Consider the following 25,764-nt stretch of genomic DNA (forward strand, 5'->3'; position numbering starts at 1 on the left):
ATTAAAGGGTTGACAAGTAAAACATACCATTAAGTTGTTGACAAATTCAATTGATATTAAGTTGTCTATCATTTAAAATGTAGACAACTAAAACATACCATTAAGTTGTCCATCACACGATTGGTAGACATCTATTAATAAAATTCAGTTGTCTATCAACTTAATTTGTCCATCACACGATTGGTAGACATCTATAGATAAAAGTAAGGTGTCCTCAAAACTTAATATGCTAACAACCGTTAACAACCCCCCCGAAATACATTTGAGTGGCACACATTTTCGTCAGCAAACTTTAAAATGGCAGCCACCCCTTTCATATAAGAGTGGAGCATGTCTTCCTGTTGTGGCCAACTTTATTGCATCTGCCACATTTACGGATTTTCTTCTGCTTTCCTCCTTTTTGCTTGCCCTGTTAAACAATGATTATAACATGTTAGCTAAGTAAACAAAAAGTCCAAAGTCTGAAGTATAGAGAGAATTTACACTACTTACGTGATACCCTTCCCCCTGAGATGGTATCCTTTTTTTTACGTGGTCTTCCACCACCTCTTTTTGTGTTTGGTGGATTCACATCAACCTCCGTACATGTTTCTGGGACAACCGTGTCTTTCTCATTAGGGACTGGCATAATTATACCCTTGTACTTGTTGATCCACGGACCTACAAAATAATTTTCATCAACCAAAGTGTACTTATCAACTCCCCCAACTTGTGAGGCTGCCAAAGCGTGACAACAAGGAATCTTGAGCACGTCAAACCGCCTGCAGGTACATGTTTTATTCTCCAGATCTACTGTAAAAACACAACCGATTCCGTCGTTAACTTGATATATCCAATCACTGGCGGATGATACAGCACAATCCACCGACGCTTCTAAGTGGTCTATCAACATTTCTTCCATTTCTGGTGTACATCTTGTCTTCGTTTTACGTGCTTTTGTCCTCCTACACCAAAACCACCTCATCAACATAGCTTTTATGAATTCTACCATCAAAACAATAGGGTAATCCACCGCCCTAACCATTGCTGCATTTAGGGACTCAGAGATGTTGCTACTCATTACATTGTACCGATTTCCAGAGAAGTGAGAAAGAGTCCAATGAGACAAACCAATTTCTCTAAGATAGACGGCACAAGCTGGCTTCCGGTCCTCAATTTCTTTCCACCAGTACTCGAAATCACCTACTGTGTATGCCCTTGCAGCTTTTGAAACCATGCTAGCAAGTCCACCGCATTTAAATTTATGCTTCACATTCCTAAAAAGGTGGACTGCACATGCGACATGGTGGGCTAGTGGATAAACCTTGCCAAGTGCAGAGTAAATGGATGGATGTCTGTCTGATACAAATACCAAATCTTCTTCGTCAGGAACAAACTGTTGTAAATGTTTAATAAACCATAACCAACCACTATCATTCTCCACTTCGACCACTCCAAAAGCGAGGGGGAAGATCTGCATATTCCAATCTTGGCCACTTGCAGCAACCAAACATCATTTGTATTTACCTTTCATAGCTGATCCGTCAATGACAATAACTTTTCTCAGATACTTAAACCCGCTGATGGACGCACCAAACGCAAAAAATAAATATTTAAACTTAGTGTTCCCTTTTTTATCAACGCATGTCTGAATATCGTAGATAGTCCCTGGATTCGTGGACGCAACCAAATGAAAATATGTTGCCAAAAAACGATAACCTTCTTCTTCATTCCCACGGGCAGCATTCATGGCCAATTCCTATGTGTTCCATGCTTTCATATAGGAAATTGTAACGTTTTGCTCCGCCAGCACCATCTCAGGTATATCACACGCTCGTGGACCTCTCTTCCCATTTGCAAATTTTGCTTGTATTAATTCGGACAAAATCCTTGCTGTCGCTTTATCCCCATATTTAGACCTGGACGAAACATCACAGCTATGTTTCAAGCATACAGTCTTGATTTCCACATTGAGCGAATTCGGGTGGTTGGTTGCATATACTCGCCAACCACAGTTCTTGTCCACGCATGTTGCAATGACCTGGCCTTTGTCCGACTTCCAAATTATAAATTTAAATAGCCTTTTCATGGCATATACACACAGTGCTTGTCGAAGGGCTCCCTTGCTTTCAAAAATTCGTCATATATAAATTGAATCTTCTTCTCTTTTAAGGTCCATGTTTCTCTCCTGGCGTGGCACACCTTTTACATTATCATGAAATGGTGGAGCATCTTCCAACAGCAAGGGGTCATGAACGTCAAGTATTGCAGATCTAGCTCTCTCAAACTCCTCATCCCCAATGCTGTCCTGGCTACCTGTTCTTGGGTTTTCTTCCAAAACATTATTATTGCCTAAACCCTCCCTAAACACATCTAATTCATCACCCATCCTCAACCCAATGTCTCCTATTGCCGTCTCTCCTTCAACAGGCACAACACCCTCCACTGTACCCGTTCCTGCGTAAGGATCCCAGTCAAGTGGATAATCGTTGTTAATTCTCTCACTCCACTCATCGAAATTGTAATCTGGCTCATCATCAGAAACATAAACAGATCCTTCTACATCCCTCATATCTTCATCATTAGTAAATGTATTCGTTGACCTAATTTCATCTTCTACCAGGCTGTCTTCCGTCGACAAGTTGGTCTGTGACGCATGAATTTCACTTGTCCTGTCAACGCTTAAATCTATCACAGCGTTACTCAAGCTGGACCCCAAGAACATACCATCATATTACTCATCGGCTTGTTTGGACGACCTTCGATTTGTCCACCATCATTCTCCAATAATGTCGTGGTGGACGACAACCTTGTAGACATATAGTCATCCATAAAAGTTGACGCTCTTTCTTGATCTTCATCGTGCGACTTTAGCCCTTCTTGTCCAATCGCTACACCGTCGACTCTATCACCTTTTTCCTGTGCTTCTAATCCTTCCAGATACGCTATCAGGACATCATCCGAAAGACCTTCTTCTTCCACTCCGCACACATCAGCCTCCACAACTTCCTTAACTGTAACATACAGCCTCATCCCAACAAATTGACTATTTCTCCTTTTCAATAGCGCCAACTCGACATTGTTGCTTACTATAACAGGGGGCATTTTCCCATTACTTAATGGCCCTGTTTCCCCTGAAGAATCACAAATAGTCAAAAAAACGCTATACTCCTTGTTTAAACGAAAAACGTTTTTATGCATGTTTCAAACTCCCGGAAACATGTTTCAATTCCATATGGCACACATCTTCCCATTTCACCATGGGCAGGGAAAAATTTCCATTCTCCGGTTTCACAACATTCCCATTTGCCACGAAGGGCACATATGGTTTCTTCATGTTTTAAACCCTAAGTCCTGCCAAAAACCATGAAACAAAATTCGAAATTACACCTTTATATAAGTCCCACGATATTTATTGAGAGAACCTGTACATCTCCCCAACCACCATCATTTATGGCGGACGACTATACCTTATATGGCTGCCTCGGAGGACAACACGTAAAGCTTCTCCGTCAAATTTTTGTCCACCACCACCATACAAATCCTCACGACGGTCGTCTCTTAAAAAATCACCTCCTCCAACTCTTGGTTTCCAGGTTGAATTTTTTTGGTCCAATTTCTCACAATCTTAAAATAACAGGATCCTCTGCAAATTATTCAACAAACACCCTATTATCCAACCCATAGGCATTAACTAGACGTCTTGTCAATCGCTAATGAGGCCGCTCAACTACACTTTTAATCCCGCCAATTTGGAGGGTCTATTAGTAATTCATACCATTCACTAACTTATCTCCACATGGTTTATTGTCTACAATGTATCTTGTCCACGGAATTATGTTTGGTAGACAACTTCAAATAGGATTACTAAAAGTCCACCACTTTTACACTTCGTCTATAATTATATTCGTCACTTACTTTTCTCGATATTGTATCTTGTCTACATTGTATGTAGTCCACGGATTTATGTCCACCAATTTAACACTTCGTCTATAATTATATTTGTCCATAATAGCTTTATTGATTCTCGGGAAATTTTACACCTCGTTGATAATTATATTTGTCCACAATTTTACACATATTCTTTACAACTTCCAGACTGCCGCGTTAACTCGCTCAGCTTCTAACCACGCGCCCTCTTCAACTCGCTCATATTTTCTCCACGCGCCCGTCCCCTCTCATCGTGCCGCCGTCGAAATAATGTAATAAGGAGGGTAATCTAGTAAAACTTATACTGCCATGTTTATTGAATATGGCAGATTTGAAAATGTTTTTTGAATATGGCACATTGCAAAACAATTACAGAAAATATGGCATATGTTGTGAAACACTTAGTGGACTCACTAGACCGGCCCACATATTATCCATGGAGTCTCGGTCCATCGGCTATACTCAGTCCGCACACCTTCGGTCCATTAGCCGAAGCCTTACTCGGCCATTACTTCCTTATGTCGGTTTAAGCCTAGACTTGTACTCTACTATATATATGCATGTAACCTTGAGAATAATCAATAAGAATACACAAGAGCTTTATCCCTAAACTCTATATTCATAACACGTTATCAGCACGATAGCCTCAAACCCTAAAAACCCTAAAGGCAGCCGCCGATTCTCTCTTCTTCCCTAAAACCCTAAACCGCCTCTTGTTCTTCATCTCCTTCGAGATCTTCTCTTGGTCTCAAAGTTTTTTTCTATTGATACACGAGCATCCTTAGCTCGTGATCGAGATCTTCTCAAAACCTTATCGAGGTTTGTGGTTACTTGGTTCGGGGGTGAGTTCGCGCGCAAGGAGTTGTTCGCGGGAAGCAGTTCGAGTTTGCGGGAAGCAGTTCGTGGTTCGTGGAAGCTGTTCGAGGTTCGAGGTTCGTGAGATATCTGAGGTCTTTAGCTCCCAGATCATATCCGGTCAGAATCCTTGTGGTGTTAAGGTAAACAATATCGAACCCTCTTAAAACCCTATGACCGAATTGAACCTTAAAACTATCGGACCCTAAAACATCCAAGTACACAATCTAACAAAGTTTAAATTCCATAAATCCTAAGACTTAAAATCGGATTGTTAGGTTGTTAGATTGATTGATAATTGCACCAAACTTTGTCAAGCTTAAAATCGGAATTGATTGTTTAAAGTTGCTTGAATTGTTGTGTTGCATAAGAACCTAGAACTATATGTTGTTAGGATCATAAGATAGAATTTGATCAAGCTGTTCTAGGATGATAAACTTGGATTGTTTCATGCATCATAAATTGAAATCGGGCCATGTATAGAATGTTAGAAAATCGGCTGCATGAATTAGTCTTGTTCTAGGATTGAATCCGATCAAGAGAAAATTTTGTTAGATATCCATAAACATGAAAAACATATATTTTCGGAATTAAAACATTAGGATAAGTTCCTAAATTAATTTAGCAATTATCCAAAGTATTAAGATATTAAATCCTAGACTAAATAGGAAACTTAAGAAAAAGGAAATCCTATCTAAAATTGTTACATGCTTAGACTATTTGCTTTTGTTGCATGCATGAATTTAAACCAAAAAACCAAATATGGCAAGGCATGGTTCGATCTTAAATATCGCATGGCCTAAGGCATGGTTCGATCTCAAATATCGCGTGTCCTATTGATTGAATGCATGGTTCGATCTCAAATATCGCATGCTAATATTCGGATGTCTATTTCTGTTATATGCAGATGGCAAGCCTCAAGAGCTTAGACTATACAGTCTTGAATGCTTCTGGTGACAACTACTTGCTATGGGCAATGAACACCAAGATCAACCTGAAGTCAAAAGACTTGTTCGAGTGCGTCGAAGAGGGTGATAAGTCCTCGGACAAGCAAAAGAATAAGTGTATCTAGCACATGCATCACCACATTGCTGAGAGTCTCAAGAACCAGTACCTATACATTGAAGATCCTCTCGACCTTTGGACAACGCTTAAACACAGATACGGGCACCAAAAGACGGTGCTCCTTCCAAAGGCCGAGTATGATTGGAAACACCTAAGGATCCAGGATTTCAAAACCCTGGACAAAAATAATTCTGAGCTTTTTAGGATTGTCTCAGTCCTTAGGCTGTGTGGTACTGTGGTAACAGAAAAGGAGCTAATCGATAAGACTTTGTCTACCTTTAGTCCTAACAACATGGTTCTTTAGCAACAATACCGGCAAACAAAGTATGTCGAGTATGGGGCACTCAATGAGGTGTTACTGCTAGCTGAGCAGAACAATGAACTGTTGCTGATGAATAGTGCTATGAGACCTCCTGGTACAGCCCCATTACCAGAAGCACACAAAGTTGATTTGGGAAAGAAAAGTGCTGCAGAGCCTAAGGAGCCTAAAGAGCCTAAAGAGACCAACTACGTCCACAGAGAGAGACACTACGGCCGTGGCCATGGTGGCAGAGGACGTGGTGGTCGAGGAGGCCAAGCTAGCCGCGGGCGTGGTGGTAGAGGCCGTGGTATTTCCAAGCCACAAGCTAAGGCAAAATCGGTTTGTCACCGATGTGGTATGTCTAACCACTGGATGAGAAACTGCAGAACTCCCAAACATCTTATTGATGCATACCAAGAAAGTTTGAAGAAAAACCCAGAAGCCAACTTGGTGCATCTCGATGATGAAGGAGACTTCGATCATGAGAATGATGACTCCCTAGAGACTTCCGATCTCCTTAAAGAGGATGAATGATTTTCGGTTTTATTTTGGTTTAAAACTATGCTTTTATGCTTTGATTTATTTCTATGTATTGGATAATTGATTTGGTTTAAATTCAAGGATTTATTTTATAAATTATTTGCCTTATTGAATTAAAACACAAATGTTGTTTTATATAGACATGGCTGAGTATATGAGTGAACTAGTGGTGGACAGTGGATCCAGCCACACTATTTTAAGAGATAAAAGATATTTTATAAACCTCACCATGAAAAATGCCAATGTTAGTACAATTGCGGGTATAGCAAACCTTATAGAGGGCTACGGCCAGGCTCACATTTTGTTGCCTAATGGCACACATATTGAATTAAGTGATGCCTTATATTCACCCAGCTCCAAGAGAAACTTGTTGAGCTTTAAAGATATAAGATTAAATTGTTATCATGTGGAAACCAAGGGTGAAGGAACTAGAGAGTTCCTATATATTACAGAAAATGTAAAAGGACAAAAGAAGGTCCTAGAGACTATACCTGCACTAGCCACTGGTTTATACCATGCTAAGCTTAACATGATAGAGGCTAACTTGGCAAAGCATAGAATGTTTAATGAACAGTTCACTTTATGGCATGACCGGCTAGGCCACCCGGGTTCGAACATGATGCGTAAACTGATTAAGAGTTCGAATGGGCACAACCTAAGCGAAAGGAAAGTTATCCCTAAACATCTCACGTGTGTAGCATGCGCACAAGGGAAACTTGTTATAAGGCCTTCACCAGTAAAAGTCACAAGAGAGACTTTAAACTTTCTGGAAAGGATACAAGGTGATATATGTGGACCAATACACCCATTTAGTGGGACGTTTAGATATTTTATGGTGATGATAGATGCATCAACCAGATGGTCGCACGTTTGCTTGTTATCTACAAGAAACCTTGCATTTGCAAAGATGTTGGCTCAAATTATAAGGCTAAGAGCACACTTTCCAGACTTTCCACTTAAGACTATACGTCTAGATAATGCTGGTGAATTCACATCCCAAGCGTTTAATGATTATTGTATGTCCATGGGGGTGAGTGTGGAACATCATGTGGCACATGTCCATACACAAAACGGACTGGCTGAGTCCTTCATTAAACGAATACAAATGATAGCTCGACCATTGTTAATGAGATCGAAGCTCCCTGTGTCGGCTTGGGGACACGCAGTATTGCATGCAGCAGAGCTCATGCGCATCAGGCCATCTAGTGAACACAAATATTCACTATCCCAACTATTAACGGGTCATGAGCCAGACATATCCCATCTCAAAACATACGGTTGTGCCGTTTATGTACTGATTGCTCCACCACAGAGAACTAAGATGGGACCTCAGAGGAGGATGGGAATATATGTTGGATATGAGTCTCCCACCATCATAAAGTATCTCGAGCCACTCACAGGAGATTTATTTAAGGCCAGATACACGGACTGTCAATTTATTGAGTCCGAATTCCCTGTATTGTGTGGTGAGACTAGCAAGCTGGTCAAGAAATTAACATGGAATCAAACATCCTTAAATTGGCAAGATCCTCGAACTCTAGCATGTGATGCAGAGGTTCAAAAGATTATACATTTACAGCAGCTAGCTAATCAATTGCCAGATTCCTTTGCTGACCCAAAGAGAGTGACAAAATCGTACATACCAGCTTGCAATGCACCAGTACGAATTGATGTTCAATATTAGAGTGCATTGAAACAGAGTCTAAAACCCGTTTGAAACGAGGTAGACCATTAGGTTCCAAAGATAAAAATCCTCGAAAGTCTAAGGGTGCAAAACAGACCGAGGTTCAGGGAATTACCGAGAGTACAGACATGGCCGCAGCAAATGATAAGGAGCCGGATGGGGTTCAGGACGCTGAACCTCTAGGTCCTGAGAATATTGATAATAATGAGATTTCAATAAATTATAGCATGTCTAGAATTACTTGGAATCGTAAGGATGTCGACATCGATGATATATTCGCATACAAGGTAGCACTTGAGCTAAATGAGGATCTAGAACCCACATCTATATTAGAGTGCACTCAAAGCAAAGATTGGCTTAGATGGAAAGAAGCTATTGATGTGGAGTTAAACTCTTTGAAGAAGAGAAGTGTGTTTGGTCCGATCTTAAGGATAACACCTGAAATTAAACCAGTTGGACATAAGTGGGTCTTTGTAAGAAAGAGAAATGAGAAGAATGAAATTGTGAGATACAAAGCACGGCTTGTAGCACAAGGATTCTCTCAAAGACCAGGAATAGATTATGAGGAGACATACTCCCCTGTGATGGATGCAACGACTTTTAGATATCTAATAAGTCTGGCTGTAAGAGAAAAACTGGATTTGCGGTTAATGGATGCTGTAACTGCTTACTTATATGGTCCACTGGATAATGAAATCTATATGAGATTACCAGAGGGAATAGAACTCAAAGATAAGAGTGGTTCTCGAGAACAGTACTGCATAAGGCTAGACAAATTGTTTTATGGACTGAAACAGAGTGGTCGAATGTGGTATAATAGACTTAGCGAATTTTTGGCAAAGAAAGGCTATAGGAATGACCCCATCAGTCCATGTATATTTATAAAGAAGTTTGCAAACAAAGGATTTGTGATAATAGCAGTCTATGTGGATGATTTAAACATCCTTGGAACCTCTGGGGAAATCGCCCAAACTGTAGAATACCTCAAGAAAGAATTTGAGATGAAAGACCTAGGCAAGACAAAATTTTGTTTGGGATTGCAGCTTGAGTACAGAAACAATGGTATCCTTGTGCATCAAAAGGAATATATAGAAAAGGTACTCAAGAGGTTTAATATGGAGCAAGCTCACCCATTGACTAGCCCCATGGTTGTGAGAAGCACAGATGTTGATAAAGATCCATTTGCTCCTAAGAAGGCCGATGAAGAAGTTCTCGGACCTGAAGTGCCTTACCTCAGTGCTATAGGAGCGTTAATGTTCTTGGCTAGCCACACTAGACCAGACATAAGTTTTGCCGTGAACCTCCTAGCAAGATATAGTTCTTGTCCGACCATAAGGCACTGGAATGGTATAAAACATGTTCTGTGATACCTACAGGGTACGACAGACTTTGGTCTATATTACACTAACTATAACATAGATGGTTTAGTTGGTTTTGCTGATGCAGGTTATCTATCCGATCCACACAATGGGAAATCACAAACAGGCTATGTGTTTACACACGGTGGTACAGCAATCTCTTGGCGTTCTATGAAGCAAACTTTTGTAGCCACATCATCAAATCACACAGAGATACTAGCAATGCATGAAGCCAGCCGTGAATGTGTTTGGTTGCGGTCCATGACTCAGCATATTCGGACAGACAGTGGATTGGAAGACAGCAAAGAGGCAACCGTAATTTATGAAGATAACACAGCATGCATCGCACAGCTCAAGGAAGGTTACATCAAGGGAGATCGGACGAAGCACATATTACCGAAGTTCTTCCATACACATGAACTACAAAAGGCCGGAGAAGTTCTTATAGTGCAAGTTCAGTCAAGTGATAACTCAGCCGATCTCTTCACCAAATCGCTACCGACAACAACGTTCAAGAAGCTCGCGCACCAGATTGGGATGCGGAGACTTAGGAACTTAGAGTGATGTTTGAAACAGGGGGAGCAATGTGTGCTGTACTCTTTTTTGTTCACCAAGGTTTTGTCCCAATGGGTTTTCCTGGTAAGGTTTTAATGAGGCAGCATCCCCTAAGCACATTGCAGCGATCCCATCCAACATAGGCACGGTCGTTTCGTCCAAGGGGGAGTGTTGTGAAACACTTAGTGGACTCACTAGACCGGCCCACATATTATCCATGGAGTCTCGGTCCATCGGCTATACTCAGTCCGCACACCTTCGGCCCATTAGCCGAAGCCTTATTCGGCCATTCCTTCCTTATGTCGGTTTAAGTCTAGACTTGTACTCTACTATATATATGCATGTAACCTTGAGAATAATCAATAAGAATACACAAGAGCTTTATCCCTAAACTCTATATTCATAACAGCATAAATGGCAAAAATCCCTACTATATATATGTTGACTCTGTATGCAAACTAAACTTATTTAAAATTGAAAAATATATATTTAAGTCAATTTCTGTAGATAATAAGAGGGAGTGTTTTTTTGTTGCGTCAAATAATACTTAAGAGTTAACAGATCATGAAAAAAAAAAGACTCTGCAGTTCAGTTTCTATCCAACTTGTAACATGTAAAATGGTAAGAAAAAGACTTGACTCTCACAGCCAACCTGTAATGTCTTTTTAACTTTTCGGGCTATGCCTTCATTTTCTAAAACTACAGAATGACTGGTTCACAATTAGGCCTTTTTAAAAAAAAAACTTTCTACTGACTCTAAAGCACTAATTGTAGATCCAATCACACCATCAAACGACATACTTGATATTGGTTTCAAGGTTTAATAAATATACCTATTACTATATGCAATTTTAGTCTGTTTCATTAAAATAAAAAATAAAAAATTCCATCATCGAAAAATCATTTTCATGTTAAGTGATAAATGTGTTGTAATTTTATCTATCTTTCAAGAAAAAGAATACATACGGAGGCGCTTTGAATGGTACTTCGTCCTTTGAGTGAGTGAGGAAAGATGTTTTCAAATAAAATCTTAGCAAAGGATTGTTAAAAGGATTGTGTACTTCTTCCTTAGACAATTGAGTACCTTCAACAATCTTTTGTCATTTACTATGATTATCAATTCTAATGAAGAATGTTGAATTTTACCAGTATCAACTTGTGATTTATTCAGCTTATATATGATGACCACAAGAATATATTTTCGGTAAAGAAAGCAAATTGAAATGTCCATGAAAAGAAGAATGAGAATTGCATTGCTTTTTCTTAAAAGAAAAATCTTATTACAACAAGAAAAAACGAGGACAAAAAAAAAACAACGAAAGACATGATCATGGCTTGTAACAAGCCCTGAACATCTTAACGAAAGGACGCATCATCTTCACCAGTATTTTCTTCTTCTTCTCCTTAGGTTTGTTCACCTTGCAACAATGCTCTTGACTCAGACTCAGAGGAGGGGTCTCCGAATCCTCATCGATATCACCGTCATAAGCTTCCTCATCCGATAGTAGTAGTGTGTCAATACTATCATCTGAGGTCAAATTTGTTAACAGGCTTGTTAACAATTGCCTAATGTCCTTGAACTCAAGACGCGCATCCGAATCTTGTGCCCAACATAATTCAAGGATGGGGATCATTTCCTCTGGTGTATTCGCAAGACTTGGTCTCTCACCCTGTAAGGAAAGCAAATCCAGCATTTAAAATTCTTCACCCTTTTTAGATTTTATAAGTTGATTTGTGACCTTACATGTTGTACAAGTGGGGGAACACAAATGTTAGGCACGTCAGGGAATGGCTCTACACCATTAAGCAGCTCCCAGAAAACTAGAGCAAAGCTGTAAACATCCACTTTATGATCATAGTGCTTTGGCTCCTCAACTCTCAGTGCCTCACGACTACTTACCTACGGTTACAAAAACAGAAAAAATCAATCATTTTATATGTTTCGAAATAGAAGATTTAGCTCAAAAGAATCATTACCTCAGGAGCCATCCATTTACAAGTGCCAGCCTCACCGGTCATGCCATCTCTATTCTCTTCTCTAGCAATTCCAAAATCAGCCAATTTCACATGCTTGTGATCACCGGTTAACAACAAATTCGCTACACCAACCAACACACCAAAATTTCAAATTTGTTTCTCTATTCACAAGATTTTATGTAGATCTAGAGGTTTCGACTGAGAACTCCACATGAACCTCTGAAGAGTGCCGCCTTCCATGAGTTCGGTAACTATCGCGGGCTGCGGCTCTATGCAAGCTCCAACAAACTATACCATCACCAAAAACCATGTTTAGTTTCTCACTATTATATTGATAAAACACCAATATAACTAATTATTTTTTCTCATTTTTTACCTTCACAATGTTGGCATGTCTCATCTTGGATAGTAACAAAACTTCATTTTGAAACTTCTTTTTGTCCATTATGCTTACAGCAGATTTTACACTTGGTTGCATTATCTTCACAGCAACGGGAACTCGGTTTCTGAACCTATAAAATTATTATAAAGAACATACGAAATAGGTGATAACTTTTAATTAAACGGATTAGTTTATCCATTATGTTAAATTCATCTCATCATTATAAAAAATAAGAGAGAGATGGAACATACAATCCTTTGTAGACGATGGAGTGGCTTCCTTCTCCAATCATCTCTCCCACTGAGACATCGTTTGGGTTGAGAAGCAATTCCCTGCTGATACTGAAATTGAATTTCTTGTTTGAGAAAGCCATTAGTCCAGCGCTAAGGCTGGAAGTGATTGAGAGGACTAAGGATGATTAGTGAAAGATGAAGTGTTGATGATGATGAGTGATAGAGGAAATGCTTGGGCTTATTTATAATACTACAACATGTGGGGTTGATTCTGTAATCTTACGAGTTGTTATTCGACGTGTATGTTGGCTAAAAATGTTAATTGACAATTAATAGTATAAAAACGAGAAAATCAATACTAATTAGTATTACAGTAAATGTTTACCAATGAGCATGAATGGTCTCGTTTACCAAGCTTATCTTTAATTTTTTTTTTTTTGTCCTTTCACCACCACATCTCTTGATTTTCTTATAATCTTATCTTTAAGTAGCTTTTTTCTTAATATGTTTAACAATATATGTGGACTCTATGTGCAACTCTTTTGGAAAAACTTTTTATGCATGAGCTGTATACAGCAATGTATTGTATATAGCAGGAGAAAGATGGTAACAAATCTGGAATTACTATACATTTTATTAATTTTATATCTATAAAATTTTATATATTGTTTTTTAAATAAATCTTATTTTCATTGCCAATAATTTTCATGACTGACTGATAATATAATCTTCTATCAATTTTTATGATTAAAGATTAGATAAAATAATCAGGTAACCAAGGTCCATTGTATCCTAGTTTTGTTTATAGTTTACATACTAATGTACTCACAGCCAATGACGTTCGCAACCGAGTAAGACATATGGGGTTCTTCGATATTATAGACATATGACGAAAAGATTTTCAAACTTACCGTCCATCTTTTTTTAACAAAAAAAAAAAAAAAAAACTTACCGTCCATCTTTCCTACGATATTTCTGTTCCAGTCTATGTGACTATATATGTATCACATATAAGTTGACAACGCCATGCCAATGTATAAAACATCCACCATCTCAAAAGAGCTATACATTAAATAAATGTTTCCATAAAATGAGATTTTGTTGCCGGTCGAGCTTATATGATTAGGTCAGAATATCCACCATCTCAAAAGAGCTACATTAAATAAGTGTTCCCATTTGTAGAACGCCATGCCAATGTATAAACATCCACCATCTCAAAAGAGCTACATTAAATAAATGTTTCCATAAAATGAGATTTTGTTGCCGATCGAGCTTATATGATTAGGTCAGAATATCCACCATATCAAAAGAGCTACATTAAATAAGTGTTCCCATTTGTAGAACTCGAAAAAAAAAAAAAATTGAAATAAAAACCTAGCAAATACATGTTAGGGTTTAGGCATTGCCATAAGACCGAACACAACACACACTCACCACTTAGGGAGGAAGCTTCTTATCTTCTAGTTTTAACACTTCAATTTCGACCTTTGTAATGGAAACAAGACTCAATATGGGCTTATTAGTTAGATATCGTTGAGATTTAAAAGCCCATCAATATTGTATTATTTTCACTCTCGTAAGCATGTTTAACAGTGTAAGTTTCCTAAGTGTGAGGGCTTGAGCATTTGCTGAAGTGCCGGTTCAATAATAATAATAAAAAAAAAGAGACGGTGGTGTTTTACAATATACATAAGCTGTGAAATTATGTTTTACAACTTAATGCTAGTCCTACTTCTCATTTCGTTTGTTAGATTATAATTTCTTATCATCTTTACGAAATTAGGAGAGTGCAAGTTGTAACGACTGTATTTTTACATTATTTCTCTCTACGCAAATCAAGTCAGAGTCGACACATCCAGTACTTGTAGTAAATCTACAATCATTACCATGTCAACTGGATTAACTAGTTCGAACAAACTATAGGCTGAATCTCATTGGGGACCAGACTTTGTTTGCGATATTCACACAGTAAGTTGATTACATATGTAGGTGTATAAGACGAGAAGATTAATATTTACGATATATGTTCAAATAATTCACATGCATATACTATACGTATATATTCGGGTGGAGTGGACAATGTATTATAAAGAAGGCCGGTACTTTGGCAGAGTTAAATTAAATTTATAGGATATTTTTCGGGTTTGAATATTTGTAACACACACGGACGACAGAAATAAGAAATGTAACACACATCATCAATGATTATATATTTGATACCCATACGTTTACTACATAAACCTATCGACGTTTTGAAATGCTCACACTTCGTGATACAAAAATAAAAATAATCGGTCCCATAATTACGAAAACAACGGATGTCGAGAACTTGTCGCGTCCGAGCTACTGTGTTAATTTCAGTTCCAATTAGTTTTAAGATTCCCTAATTACCTAACCATATTAAAAAAAGTCAAAATATTCCTTGATAAAGAACAGGGAATATAGAGATAATAGTAAAGTTGGATAATGTGATCTTTAACTCAGTTTCAACTATTCTTTACAAAATCAAAGATTCCTTAATAACAAACAATATATAGTGATGATTAAGTCGGTGACTACAGCTGTCCCTATTTTTGTCATGTCTTGCTTTTGTCTAACAAAAACGGTCACACGAAAACTTACTAATACGATATCTAATTTTTGGTGGAGCTCATCTGAGGAATCGCGGTGTTTACATTTGGTCACTTGGGACAAGTTGTGTGTTAGTAAGCTGGATGGGGGATTGGGTTTTCGATGTTTAGATGACTGTTACACTGCTTTGTTGGCTAAACAGCTTTGGAGATTGATTACAGTCCCAGATTTACCATTTGTCAGGGTTTTTAAAGACCGCTATTATAGCCTTATAGGCATTCTGATCCGTTGGATCCAATTAAATATCTCTCCTCATTGGATGGAGAAGTATGGTGTATGCTCGCTCTCTGGTAAACAAATGACTTATTAAATGGGTAGGATATGGTGATTCCATCTTAGTATGGTCTGATCCCTGGATTCCTGCTCAACTCCCGAGACCAGCATTGCAGTTCAGGATTGTCTTTCTATCATGCACTTCGAGTTAAAACCGTCGTTGACATGACCTCAAATTCCTGGAATTTGGCTTTGCTTTCGGCCACTTTTGCGCCGAAGGATGTTGCCATCATTATGCTTTACCTTTGGGTAGTCCAAAATCACCGGATAGGCTGGATTGGCATTTGACAAAAACTGGTCTCTATACGGTTAAATATGGGTATAATGCTTTACGGCAGCATCAGGTTTCTCCCTCTGCTCTGAAAGCTTTTGGCCCAAATATAACTCCATTAGAAGCCTTTGTTTGGAAATTCCGGTGCCCTCCAAAAATTCGGCATATCTTGTGGCAGGCAATCACTGGTTGCGTAGCAACAACAACTAATCTTTGGAAACATGGAATAAGCTGTGATATCAAGTGTGCGCTTTGGGCCTGTTCGAAAGAGACAATCAATCATGCTCTGTTTGAGTTTCCTCAGGCGAGACAAGTTTGGGCTTTATCCCCGTTTCCGACAACTCCGGGGTGTTTTCCCTCAGAGTCTATTTATGCAAACATGGATTCTTTGTTTCGGAGATTCTAGCAGATTTCTTCGGCGAATATCTATTCTTGGATTCTATGGTATATTTGGAAGGCTCAGAATGATAATTTTTTTAGTAATCTGGATTCTAATCCACTAGCGATTCTATGCTTAGCGGAGGAGGAATCAAAGGTTTGGTCCTCGGCACAGGATGATGCTTTGGGGGAACTTCCACAAGTTCGGTCCCGACCTGGTTTTAGGGACAACGATAATTTGGTAGTGGATAGGCATGTAACAAGATATCGGTGTTTTGTGGATGGGTATTGGAAGACAATAGACCAATATGTTGGTCGAGGATGGTAATGTATTTCCCCTATGGGGGAGCCCCCCCATTATGGTGCCGTTAATCTCCTACGTAGTCTTTCCCCCCTTCATGCAGAGGTAGAAGCTCTAGTCTGGGCAATGTGGTGTATGATTGGTGCAGATAATCAGAATGTCGTATTCCTTACCGACTGTTTCGACTTGGTGAAGATGGTGTCGTCGCCCTCCGAGTGGCTTGCATTCCAGACTTATTTGGATGAGATTGAAGTTTATAAGGATGAATTTTTCTCCTTTTCTTTAGTCTTAGCCCCCCATCGGAGAATGGTAAAACGGAAAAGCTGGCGTGTCGTGCTCGTGTTGCTTCGCATTTAATTACCTATGTAAATGATTTTTCCTTCAATTGGTTCGTTTGAGCTGATCTAGTATTTTGTTGTAAAAAAAAAAGCTTACTATTTTATGAAATCGGATATGTAGAAAAGATGGGAATTTTAATCTCAAGACAGTTCAACTAAAATAAATACTCTCAAATTGATTAGGATAGAAACAGATTTGAGAAACTATCTTCATTCAATACAAGAGAAAGCTTAAACACTAAGGGAAAACCAAACTATACAAAAGATAGATAACCGGAACTAAACCAACTCTATATACACTCTAATACACCGTCATTTTCAAAATTGACATATATATAAAAACTTGTTGTAGCTCAAATTAAAATTACGTAAATTTAGAAGTATTAAAATTTAAACATTAATTAAGAAATATAAAGCCTAACCCTAAACCCTAATTGTAAGTAATAGTGAGACATCACAACTGCAAGTAGAAAGATGCGAATATAATTTTTCCTTCAGAATTTTGTCATCAATGGAAGGTTATATATACAAGAAAATCAATAAATCTTGGGAAAATTATAAATAAAGGATCTTTTTCCAAAAATTTGGCCATCTACACTTTTTTTTCAAGATTGTCAATTGTGACGAAAATGCCCCTACTAATAGAAATATTGAAGTTTTTTAGAGTTTGAACCAATAATCAAACAGAAAACCCATGTTAGTATACAACTGTGAAAAAAAAAATTTGAAAAAAAAATGTTTTGGGTGTCAAAAATCAGTTTGTAAATTACTGATTTCTGGTCTAAATTGTTTAGAATAGACTTTCTACGTTTTTTCCTCTTTCTGAAACATTTAGATTGTTCATTCTACAGTTTGTACATGTTCTACGAAGTTTAGACGGAAAATTGTTCTAAAAATTTCAGAACCTTAATTTTGTATGTTTTACAAAATTAAGAATATGTATTCTACGTTTTTCTTCATTCTATATCAATTCAGAATTCATTTTCTACGTTTTACCCTATATACTAAAAGAAGTAGAAGATGTATCATAGAAATTTTTAGAACTTGTAATCTGTAAACCTTAGAATACCCAAAAATAGAAAGAAAATAAATTAAATAAGGAAAGTAAATATTTTTTAAATATTCTTCATTTATGGTTAAGATTTCGTAATTACTGTTTAGATTTGTTCTACTACAATTTAGAATGCGTATTCTAAATTCTTTAGAAGATAAACAAATTAAGAAAAATCGACATTATACCTTAACTGTTTATGATCGGTCACCATCTCTTCCACCTTCCACAAAAAACTTTCACTTACCTGTTTATGATGCAAATCTATGTTACTTGTGGTGTATGGACACTAGATGCCAAGAAAGAGTGGAGATTTATTGATGATGAAGAAAAACGTGCTAGGTTACTGACTTTGCAACCCACTACATCTCTTGAAGAGTTGAAGGTGATGGTTTCAGAAGACTATGAAATAGAGCAAAATATGTTTGATGTGGAATTCAGTTATCTACCCACAGAGGTTAAAGTTGATTGTCCTCCTGTTGTATTGACAAATGATAGAGGTATGAAAAATTTTCTTGCATATCTGAAAAAGATAAACATGATTCGGTTGTGTGTTACATTCAAAAGAGTAGTTGATGTGATAGGAGTAAAGTCCAGTTCGATCTGAATAAGTTCCCAGTTGATAGTAGCAATGGTTGTAATGTGGAAGTTGATGTGGGAAAATCAGTAGGTATTATTTCAAGGAATTCACCTAAGCGGACTACTGATATATTAGAAAATCCTACTGATTTGTATCTTGGTGATGCTGCTGGTTTAAAGTTAGAAGATTCAATGGTAAAAAAGGATGAATATTTCAGCAGTAAGGAAGCTTTACAGGTAAAACAACCGGACCCGTTTTTTTTTTTTAAATAAGTGCAATACATAATTAAGCATCTCATACTACTTAATTAAACCACCCAAACCACAATTCCTCATTAAACCGATAACAACCAATATGCACAGCGGAAACATACCAATATACAGAACCAACACATCATCAATGCAATAACATTCCTAAGCATTCTATCCATCAACCTAGCATAACTCTATCCAAGGTTCCAACATAAACAATATAACCAAGTCCAACAACACACAACCGAGACCCTAGATCATCCTCCTCCTCATCGCCATGATTCCACACCACACAATACCTGCACCACAAACACAATGAGATGCGTGAGTATTACCAGAAATACCCAGTGAGACGATCCTCCCATCTACGAGCTATACACACAAGCAAATCAAGAGTACAACCACAAATAAAACATAACAAACCAGACATTGAACAGAACATCCAATAACACATTCATCACACCTACACAACTTCACACAAAACAAGTTATACAACCCAATCGCTTAGATAAGCTCATAGTCACGCACTCACCTTATCAAGCTGATTCTAACAACAAATACAACCAGGAGAAATTCTCCTTGCGTCTGAAACAGTCCAGAAACGTCCTACAACAAGTGACACAACCAAAAACAACCTTGAAGCAAACTGGACAGAAACATCAGAAAAGAACAATCTTAAAGACGAAACCCTAAAATAAAAACCAACCGTTAACTATCAAATCCCTCCGGTGAAAGCTAGTCCGAGACGTCACGAAGCTTCCCACAAAATCTCGTGCCGATCAGAAACCAGACGAAACCACGATCTCAGTTACAATCCCCGATGGTTACAACTCGCGTCTGAGAAAACGTGTCTCACGAAACTGCACATAACTCATCGAGTTTAAATCCAAATCCACTTCTGTAAAAAGGAGAATGACGATGAAAGGCTTGAGAATAACACTACCAAATTTCGTTACCTTTGACAACGATTTGATATATCGAAACTGTTTCTTCCCAAACCCTAACGATTCTGCTCCTTCTCCTTTAATCTCCTTCACACCACAATAGGCTCTCTCCTCTCTCTATATCTCTTTCTTCCTCTCAACACAAGTATTGAATATCAGCCACGACCAAATAGAGAGAAGAGGCGTCCATTTCATTATAAATATATCACTTAGGGTTTCCCAAAACCTGCTCTAAACCGGGTGAACTTAAACCAAACCGGGCAATTTCATGATTTCACATAAATTGATCGGTTCTTCCACTTTTCTTTGGGACACGGACGTTACAATTCTCCCCCTCTAACAAAAGATTCGTCCTCGAATCTGAGAGCATTGTCCCTCCACCAAGGACCTCCGTGCAACCGTCACTATGGCCCGCACATTCCCCGACCGGACTGAATACCGTCAGTAAAGGTTTTCCGTGCAACTGTCGCAACAGCCCGCACATCCATATGACCCAACGGTCCACATAACCCTGGCCCCACTAGTCAAGACAACCCAAAACACGAGATCAATCCCGACCTCCGAGGTTTACATCCAGTCACTACGCTCATAACCACGTTCTAGACATTGTTTGATCTCTCACTCATACATTCTTAGGTCGCAACCTTCAAACTGCACCGCCTGCACTCTCAGACCGTCGTCCTCGAGCCATACCGTCTAACTCTCGGATCGTCACCCTCGAGATCTCGGTACCAGGGGAACTACTCATCCCCTCCGGGGAACTAATCATCCCCTAGGAGAACTAATCATCTCCTCTACCGCCCTCAGGGTCGCAACCCGTCAAGCCCGCGGTGCACCAGGGGAACTAATCATCCCCTCAGGAGAACTAATCATCTCCACAGGAGAACTAATCATCTCCTCTAGAGAACTAATCATCTCCACGTGAGCAAACAAGTCCTAACGTCAATAAGCATCTCCCGACGGGAACTACCTCATGTGATTCACGTAAAACATCGCAATGCACTACCAATCACCATATTCTCTCACCAGAATATCACCACCACCATGACCACTCTTCAGGCCAACTCAAAACATCTCAACCATTTGGGTGTTTGCACACGCCCTTTCCATAAATAGACAAGTTCTAACTATTCATAGAACTTTCTATTTATTTGCAATCGCACTTTCCGTAAATAGGCAAGCTTTAACTATTCATAAAACTTCTCATTTTTAGAACCCGCACATCTCGTAGCACCGTAACACCACCAATCAAAAATCTTTGAGAACCAATCATCTCATCTGTGACCACTCTTCAGGTCAACCTCTAAACATTCCCGCCACTCCAGGCATTCCACATCCCCTTTCCAAAAATAGTCAAGTCCTATCTATTCATAGAACTTTCTATTTATGGAAACTTCCCTTTTCTGGAACTTTTTATTTTTCCTTTGCAACGACACTTTCCATAAACAGCAAAGCTCTATCTCCCTAAACACTTTCCATATTTAGAAACTTTCTATTTATGGAAACTTCCCACTCCTAGAATCACATAATCCCTTAACCCATCCCTCGTCAAAATTTCATAAGAACTAATCATCTTATTAAATCTGCAATAAGGTCATCTCGGTCTGAGCAAAACCTGTTACCACACTCACAGAACCTGCTGGACCTCCAACAACACCAGTAAGCACATCGGCCACACAATGTCTCAGAAGACCGCCACACACGGGCACACACTAACTCAAAATTCTGCCACAAAGGCCACACAAGCCCCTCCAAGGCACACACCGCTAAAAATTGACTTGTGTATCTACATTGAGGTCTATCAACAAATTATCTAAATCAAACAGTTGAACCTGTCAAAAAAAAAAAAAAAAAAAAAATTATGAAAAGGCTTTAGTTAAAGTTACAATACATAAATTATGACACATAAGTTTACGACACATAAGTTACAACACATAAGTTACAACACATAAGTTACAACACATAAATTATGTTTACAACATACACATACAAACAAGGAAACAACAAAAAGGAAAGACCACACAACATATTACAATCGAAACAAGGCATTGAGCTACTTCTTACGTACCAAAGTTTTGGGCTTCACTCGTGATGGACTAGGATCCACTACTGGTGGCTTAGGATCCACTGCTGCTGGCTTAGGATCCACTGCTGCTGGTCTGGATATCAAGGTCTTGATATCTGATACATCTTTCTCCAAAGTTAGCAATCGTTCCCCAAAGGTCTCTGTGAAGCTCTTGAAAGAAGAGTCAATCAACTCCTTAAAGAACCGCTTCATATCATCTCCACAAGAACAATGTGAAGTTGATGCTCTCTGATTTAAGACCATTCTTTTCTGTGTCTCTGCTCCATGGTCAACAAGCTTCTTCTTCCTCTTCTTCAAGCTAGACACTTCTGGGATATCAGCTTGCTTCTCACCACTCTCCTCTCCAACCGGAACTTCATTGTCCCCTCCAACAGTCTGAGATTGTTCCACACCAACATCCTCAATGTTATCAGCTTCCACACCATATCCTTCGACACTCTCCCAAATATGATCTCCAAAATCATAGTCAGATCTGATCAAGGCTTCCAAGTTGTCGACTTCACAATCTTCAATTTCATCACCCCTCAAAAATTCAATGGACTCCAATACATCAAAGTTTCCAGTGGAGGAAATGCATGGATAAACAACATCCTGAAAAAACAAAAACAAAGAAACCAATTCAAAACAAAACTCAATGTATTCGAATTTAAAATTAAAAGAAAAAAGAAGAAGTCAACTGACCTTCTTTCCAATTGATTTCTCTAAAAGGAGGAGCTCATCATATGATACTTTAGCAGCACCTTTCCAATTGGAGATTCGGCTAAGTGTAATCTCTGTGTCAATCTTCTCTCCCATAAGTTGTCCAATGAGAGGAATGGCTTCCATAACCCAAACTTGAAGAGCATATGAGAAACCATTGAGGATGTAACTAATGGGGTTCTTCAGTTTCTTTCTTGCTTCCACTATAGAGCTAACTAAATGGTCAAAAGCTACAAGACCCCAAGGATAAGTCCTAACCTTCTCTAGATCCATGACCAGCTTGATGTATGAATGTGGTATAGCTTTTTTCTCATCCTTAGCCACTACCAACCCAGCAATCACACAAATATACACAAACTGAATTCTATCTTCTTGTTTTCTCCACGATGGAGCTGCTTCAAGGTGGGTCTTCATCAAGTATTGAATCGTAATGATACCACCTCTCTTCAACAATTTGCTCCAAAACCCATTATCATCTGTCCAACTCTCTGAATCATGACTGAAATCGGCTGAGTACTTAAGACTAGTAACTGCATGGAATTCTTGCATTGAGAATCTAAGCGGCTTCTTACCAAACACAAACCACAACTCATGTCTTCTCTTAGTCACCAACTGCCTACACATGATGCTGTGTATCAACCGAGCTGAGTACCCAAGACCATTCTCATACAATGCAAATACAGATGCGAAAACTGGATCACCCTTCACAATCTCATACTCTTCTGGTAATACCTTCTTGATTTTGTGTAAGATTGACATTCGACAAGTGTTATTTATCTGCCCAACTTGTGGCTCGCTTCCATCTTCCATAAGCCGTTTAGGGTACTTCTTTTCCATTCCTGCCGAAAAAAGTAAAAAAATGAATTAGTATAAATTAGCCAAAACTGAAATAAATCAACAAATTTTGCAAAACAAAAAAACAGATTACTAAACGTATGATTTATAAGTCCATAGAACCAAAAGAGTCAATCATAAACCCAATAGAACCAATAGAATCACACACTAAAGATTACTAAAGCTATGATTTAAGAACAAAAAAAATCTGTTTATGTTTATTAATAATTTAGATGCAACATACGTAAAAAGGAACCGTGAGATGATGCTTACTCAATTTATTGAGATAATGTATTTGTGTAAATATAATGCTTATAAGGTCAACAAACAAGATATAATTCCTACCAAACAAGCATTTAGTTTAAAAAAATAAAGATTACTAAAGCTATAATTTAAGAACAAAAAAACTTTGTTTATTAATCATTTAGATGCAACACATGATTTTAAAAACAATAACATATGCAAAAAGGAACCAAACCGTGATTCCAGATATATAAAACCCAAAAAATAATTCACAGTTAAATAAAATGATTCACAAGTAACATACGCAAACCTTTTTTATCTGGCATAAATGAAAACTAAGACTACTAATCATTTAGATGCAAACAGGAACTTGAAAAAAAAAAAAAAGAACAAACGAGATACGACTTTAAAAAAAAAATCACGGTTCTTACTTGTATCAGAATCAGATGATGCTTTTGATGAGGACATTGACAAAAGCTCCTTATGATCCAATTCTGCTCTCAGCCAAGGTCAATCTCTGACAAATATAATTGACTGCAAAGAGAATATAAAGAGGGTCATGACTGATATAGACAGGAAGTCAATAGGTCCATGTGATTAATGCAAACTTTCACAAACACAGCTAAAATCAAGAGATGTATGCAAACTTTTTCACTAAATGATGATAAAAACAAAACAACGTTACTATCTGTTGCTGCTACAAGTGTGGATAAGCTTCAATCAACACCGTAATCACTCATATCTAAGCTCATATCACCCTACTTAGAATCAAACAAACTAAGAAAAAGAAAAAACGAAGAACTTTATATGAAAAAGAGATTTATGCAAACGTGTTCAAAAAAAAGTGTTCACACATGTTTCGATCATCACTCTTGTTCTTGTTAATTAGCTTTATCGATCTTGTTTCATCAACCCTAGTACACAATTTTTACTTTAAAGTCAATAGAATACTAAAATTAAAACAAACGAAGAGCTTCAATTTCATCATATTCACATTATTAAGTAAAATCATTGAAATTTATTGTATAAAACTTATATATACACAAATCTGGACTGAAATCGATTTTTAAAATAATGACATAAGCTAATGAAACTAAGACATCATAATAATCAACATGCAAAAAAATCAAGAATTATATGGTCAAATTGCAAAACGGATCTAAACTTATATTTACACAAATCTGGGTTGAAATCAAGTTATAAAATTTACATAATCTCAAGAAAATAAAGAATTCTACATACCCAATACATGAAGAGATGAACCGATGGTGAAGACGGAGAGAAGGTGAGATGGAGAGGCGGTGAAAGACGATGGTGAGAACCAGACAACAGAGAAAGATGGCGGACAGCGAAAGAAAAAGATATGGTGAAGACGGAGAGACGGTGAGACGGCGGACGGTGAGACGGCGGACGGCGAAACGATGGTGAGAACCAGATGACGGAGAGAGACGGCGGAAGGCGAAACAAGGTTTTGTTTCGAGTAAATTTTTTTTTAACTCTTCCTCAGTTTTTTTGTATTCTCAATTGTAAATTAAGACCCAAATAAGGCCCACTCGATTTCAAAATAAGACCCAACAAAAACAAATAGTTTGTTCAAACTGTTTTATTAATTTCAGTTACTAAAAATCAACAAATTATGTCTGAAAATTTTATTTAGGGTATTATTGACTTTTTTTAACCCTTAAAACCTATTTGACCAAACTTTAAAAAAAAAATGTAGATAGCCAAATTTTTGGAAAAAGATCCTTTATTTATAATTTTCCCATAAATCTTTGCTACAAAGTTTACATATATTATACATATGACATATCCAAATATTTTGATAGGCGATGATCACATTTTATCTACCAAAATTAAATAAATAGTTATTTCAGGAATGAATATATATAAAGGATAGAGTTTTCTAAAATTTCACGAAGGTTCTACCGAAATAAGTACACCGTAATTTTCAAAGTTGACAGCTAATACAAAACGTGTAATTCTATAATTACGTAAATTTAAATCTATGAAATTTCCTAAATAGAA

At 37.9% G+C, this 25,764-nt stretch overlaps 2 protein-coding genes, 1 long non-coding RNA gene and 1 pseudogene across 3 annotated transcripts; 1 reads left to right on the top strand and 3 right to left on the bottom strand.

The window, feature by feature from the left end:
* Positions 1–313: 313 nt before the first annotated feature.
* On the bottom strand, positions 314–3,316 carry LOC104715529 (uncharacterized; annotated as a pseudogene).
* A 2,523-nt stretch (positions 3,317–5,839) lies between these two features.
* LOC147938871 (uncharacterized) lies at positions 5,840–6,664 on the top strand. Its single transcript, XM_087465788.1, has 3 exons — positions 5,840–6,067; positions 6,134–6,245; positions 6,303–6,664. The coding sequence occupies exons 1-3, from the start codon at positions 5,840–5,842 to the stop codon at positions 6,662–6,664; spliced, it is 702 nt and encodes a 233-aa protein (XP_087321914.1).
* A 4,833-nt stretch (positions 6,665–11,497) lies between these two features.
* LOC104715530 (serine/threonine-protein kinase STY17-like) lies at positions 11,498–13,073 on the bottom strand. The gene is made up of 5 exons (XM_087463952.1): positions 12,878–13,073; positions 12,621–12,756; positions 12,245–12,532; positions 12,012–12,167; positions 11,498–11,937 (listed from the first exon to the last, which is right to left on the bottom strand). Exons 3-5 carry the CDS (start codon positions 12,284–12,286, stop codon positions 11,596–11,598), a joined length of 540 nt encoding a protein of 179 aa, XP_087320078.1. The 5' UTR covers positions 12,287–12,532; positions 12,621–12,756; positions 12,878–13,073; the 3' UTR covers positions 11,498–11,595.
* A 6,357-nt stretch (positions 13,074–19,430) lies between these two features.
* On the bottom strand, positions 19,431–20,222 carry LOC147938872 (uncharacterized). Its single transcript, XR_015565347.1, has 3 exons — positions 19,890–20,222; positions 19,640–19,793; positions 19,431–19,539 (listed from the first exon to the last, which is right to left on the bottom strand). It is a non-coding gene; the product is annotated as an uncharacterized LOC147938872 (long non-coding RNA).
* Positions 20,223–25,764: the final 5,542 nt, after the last annotated feature.

This window comes from Camelina sativa, chromosome 9 (genome assembly GCF_030686135.1).
Source record: "Camelina sativa cultivar CO46 ecotype springtype chromosome 9, ASM3068613v1".
In the NCBI taxonomy this organism is placed as follows: domain Eukaryota; kingdom Viridiplantae; phylum Streptophyta; class Magnoliopsida; order Brassicales; family Brassicaceae; genus Camelina; species Camelina sativa.

Excerpts from the sequence above, each read along its gene's own strand:
- LOC147938871 (XM_087465788.1), top strand. The coding sequence starts at position 5,840 with ATGCATCACCACATTGCTGAGAGTCTCAAGAACCAGTACCTATACATT. Across the intron at positions 6,068-6,133 it reads TTAGGCTGTGTGGTACTGTG|CAACAATACCGGCAAACAAA; the intron begins GTAACAGAAAAG and ends ATGGTTCTTTAG. Across the intron at positions 6,246-6,302 it reads TAGTGCTATGAGACCTCCTG|AGCCTAAGGAGCCTAAAGAG; the intron begins GTACAGCCCCAT and ends AAAGTGCTGCAG.
- LOC104715530 (XM_087463952.1), bottom strand. The coding sequence starts at position 12,286 with ATGACCGGTGAGGCTGGCACTTGTAAATGGATGGCTCCTGAG. Across the intron at positions 12,168-12,244 it reads GTAAATGGATGGCTCCTGAG|GTAAGTAGTCGTGAGGCACT; the intron begins GTAATGATTCTT and ends TTGTAACCGTAG. Across the intron at positions 11,938-12,011 it reads TTCCCCCACTTGTACAACAT|GGTGAGAGACCAAGTCTTGC; the intron begins GTAAGGTCACAA and ends CTTTCCTTACAG.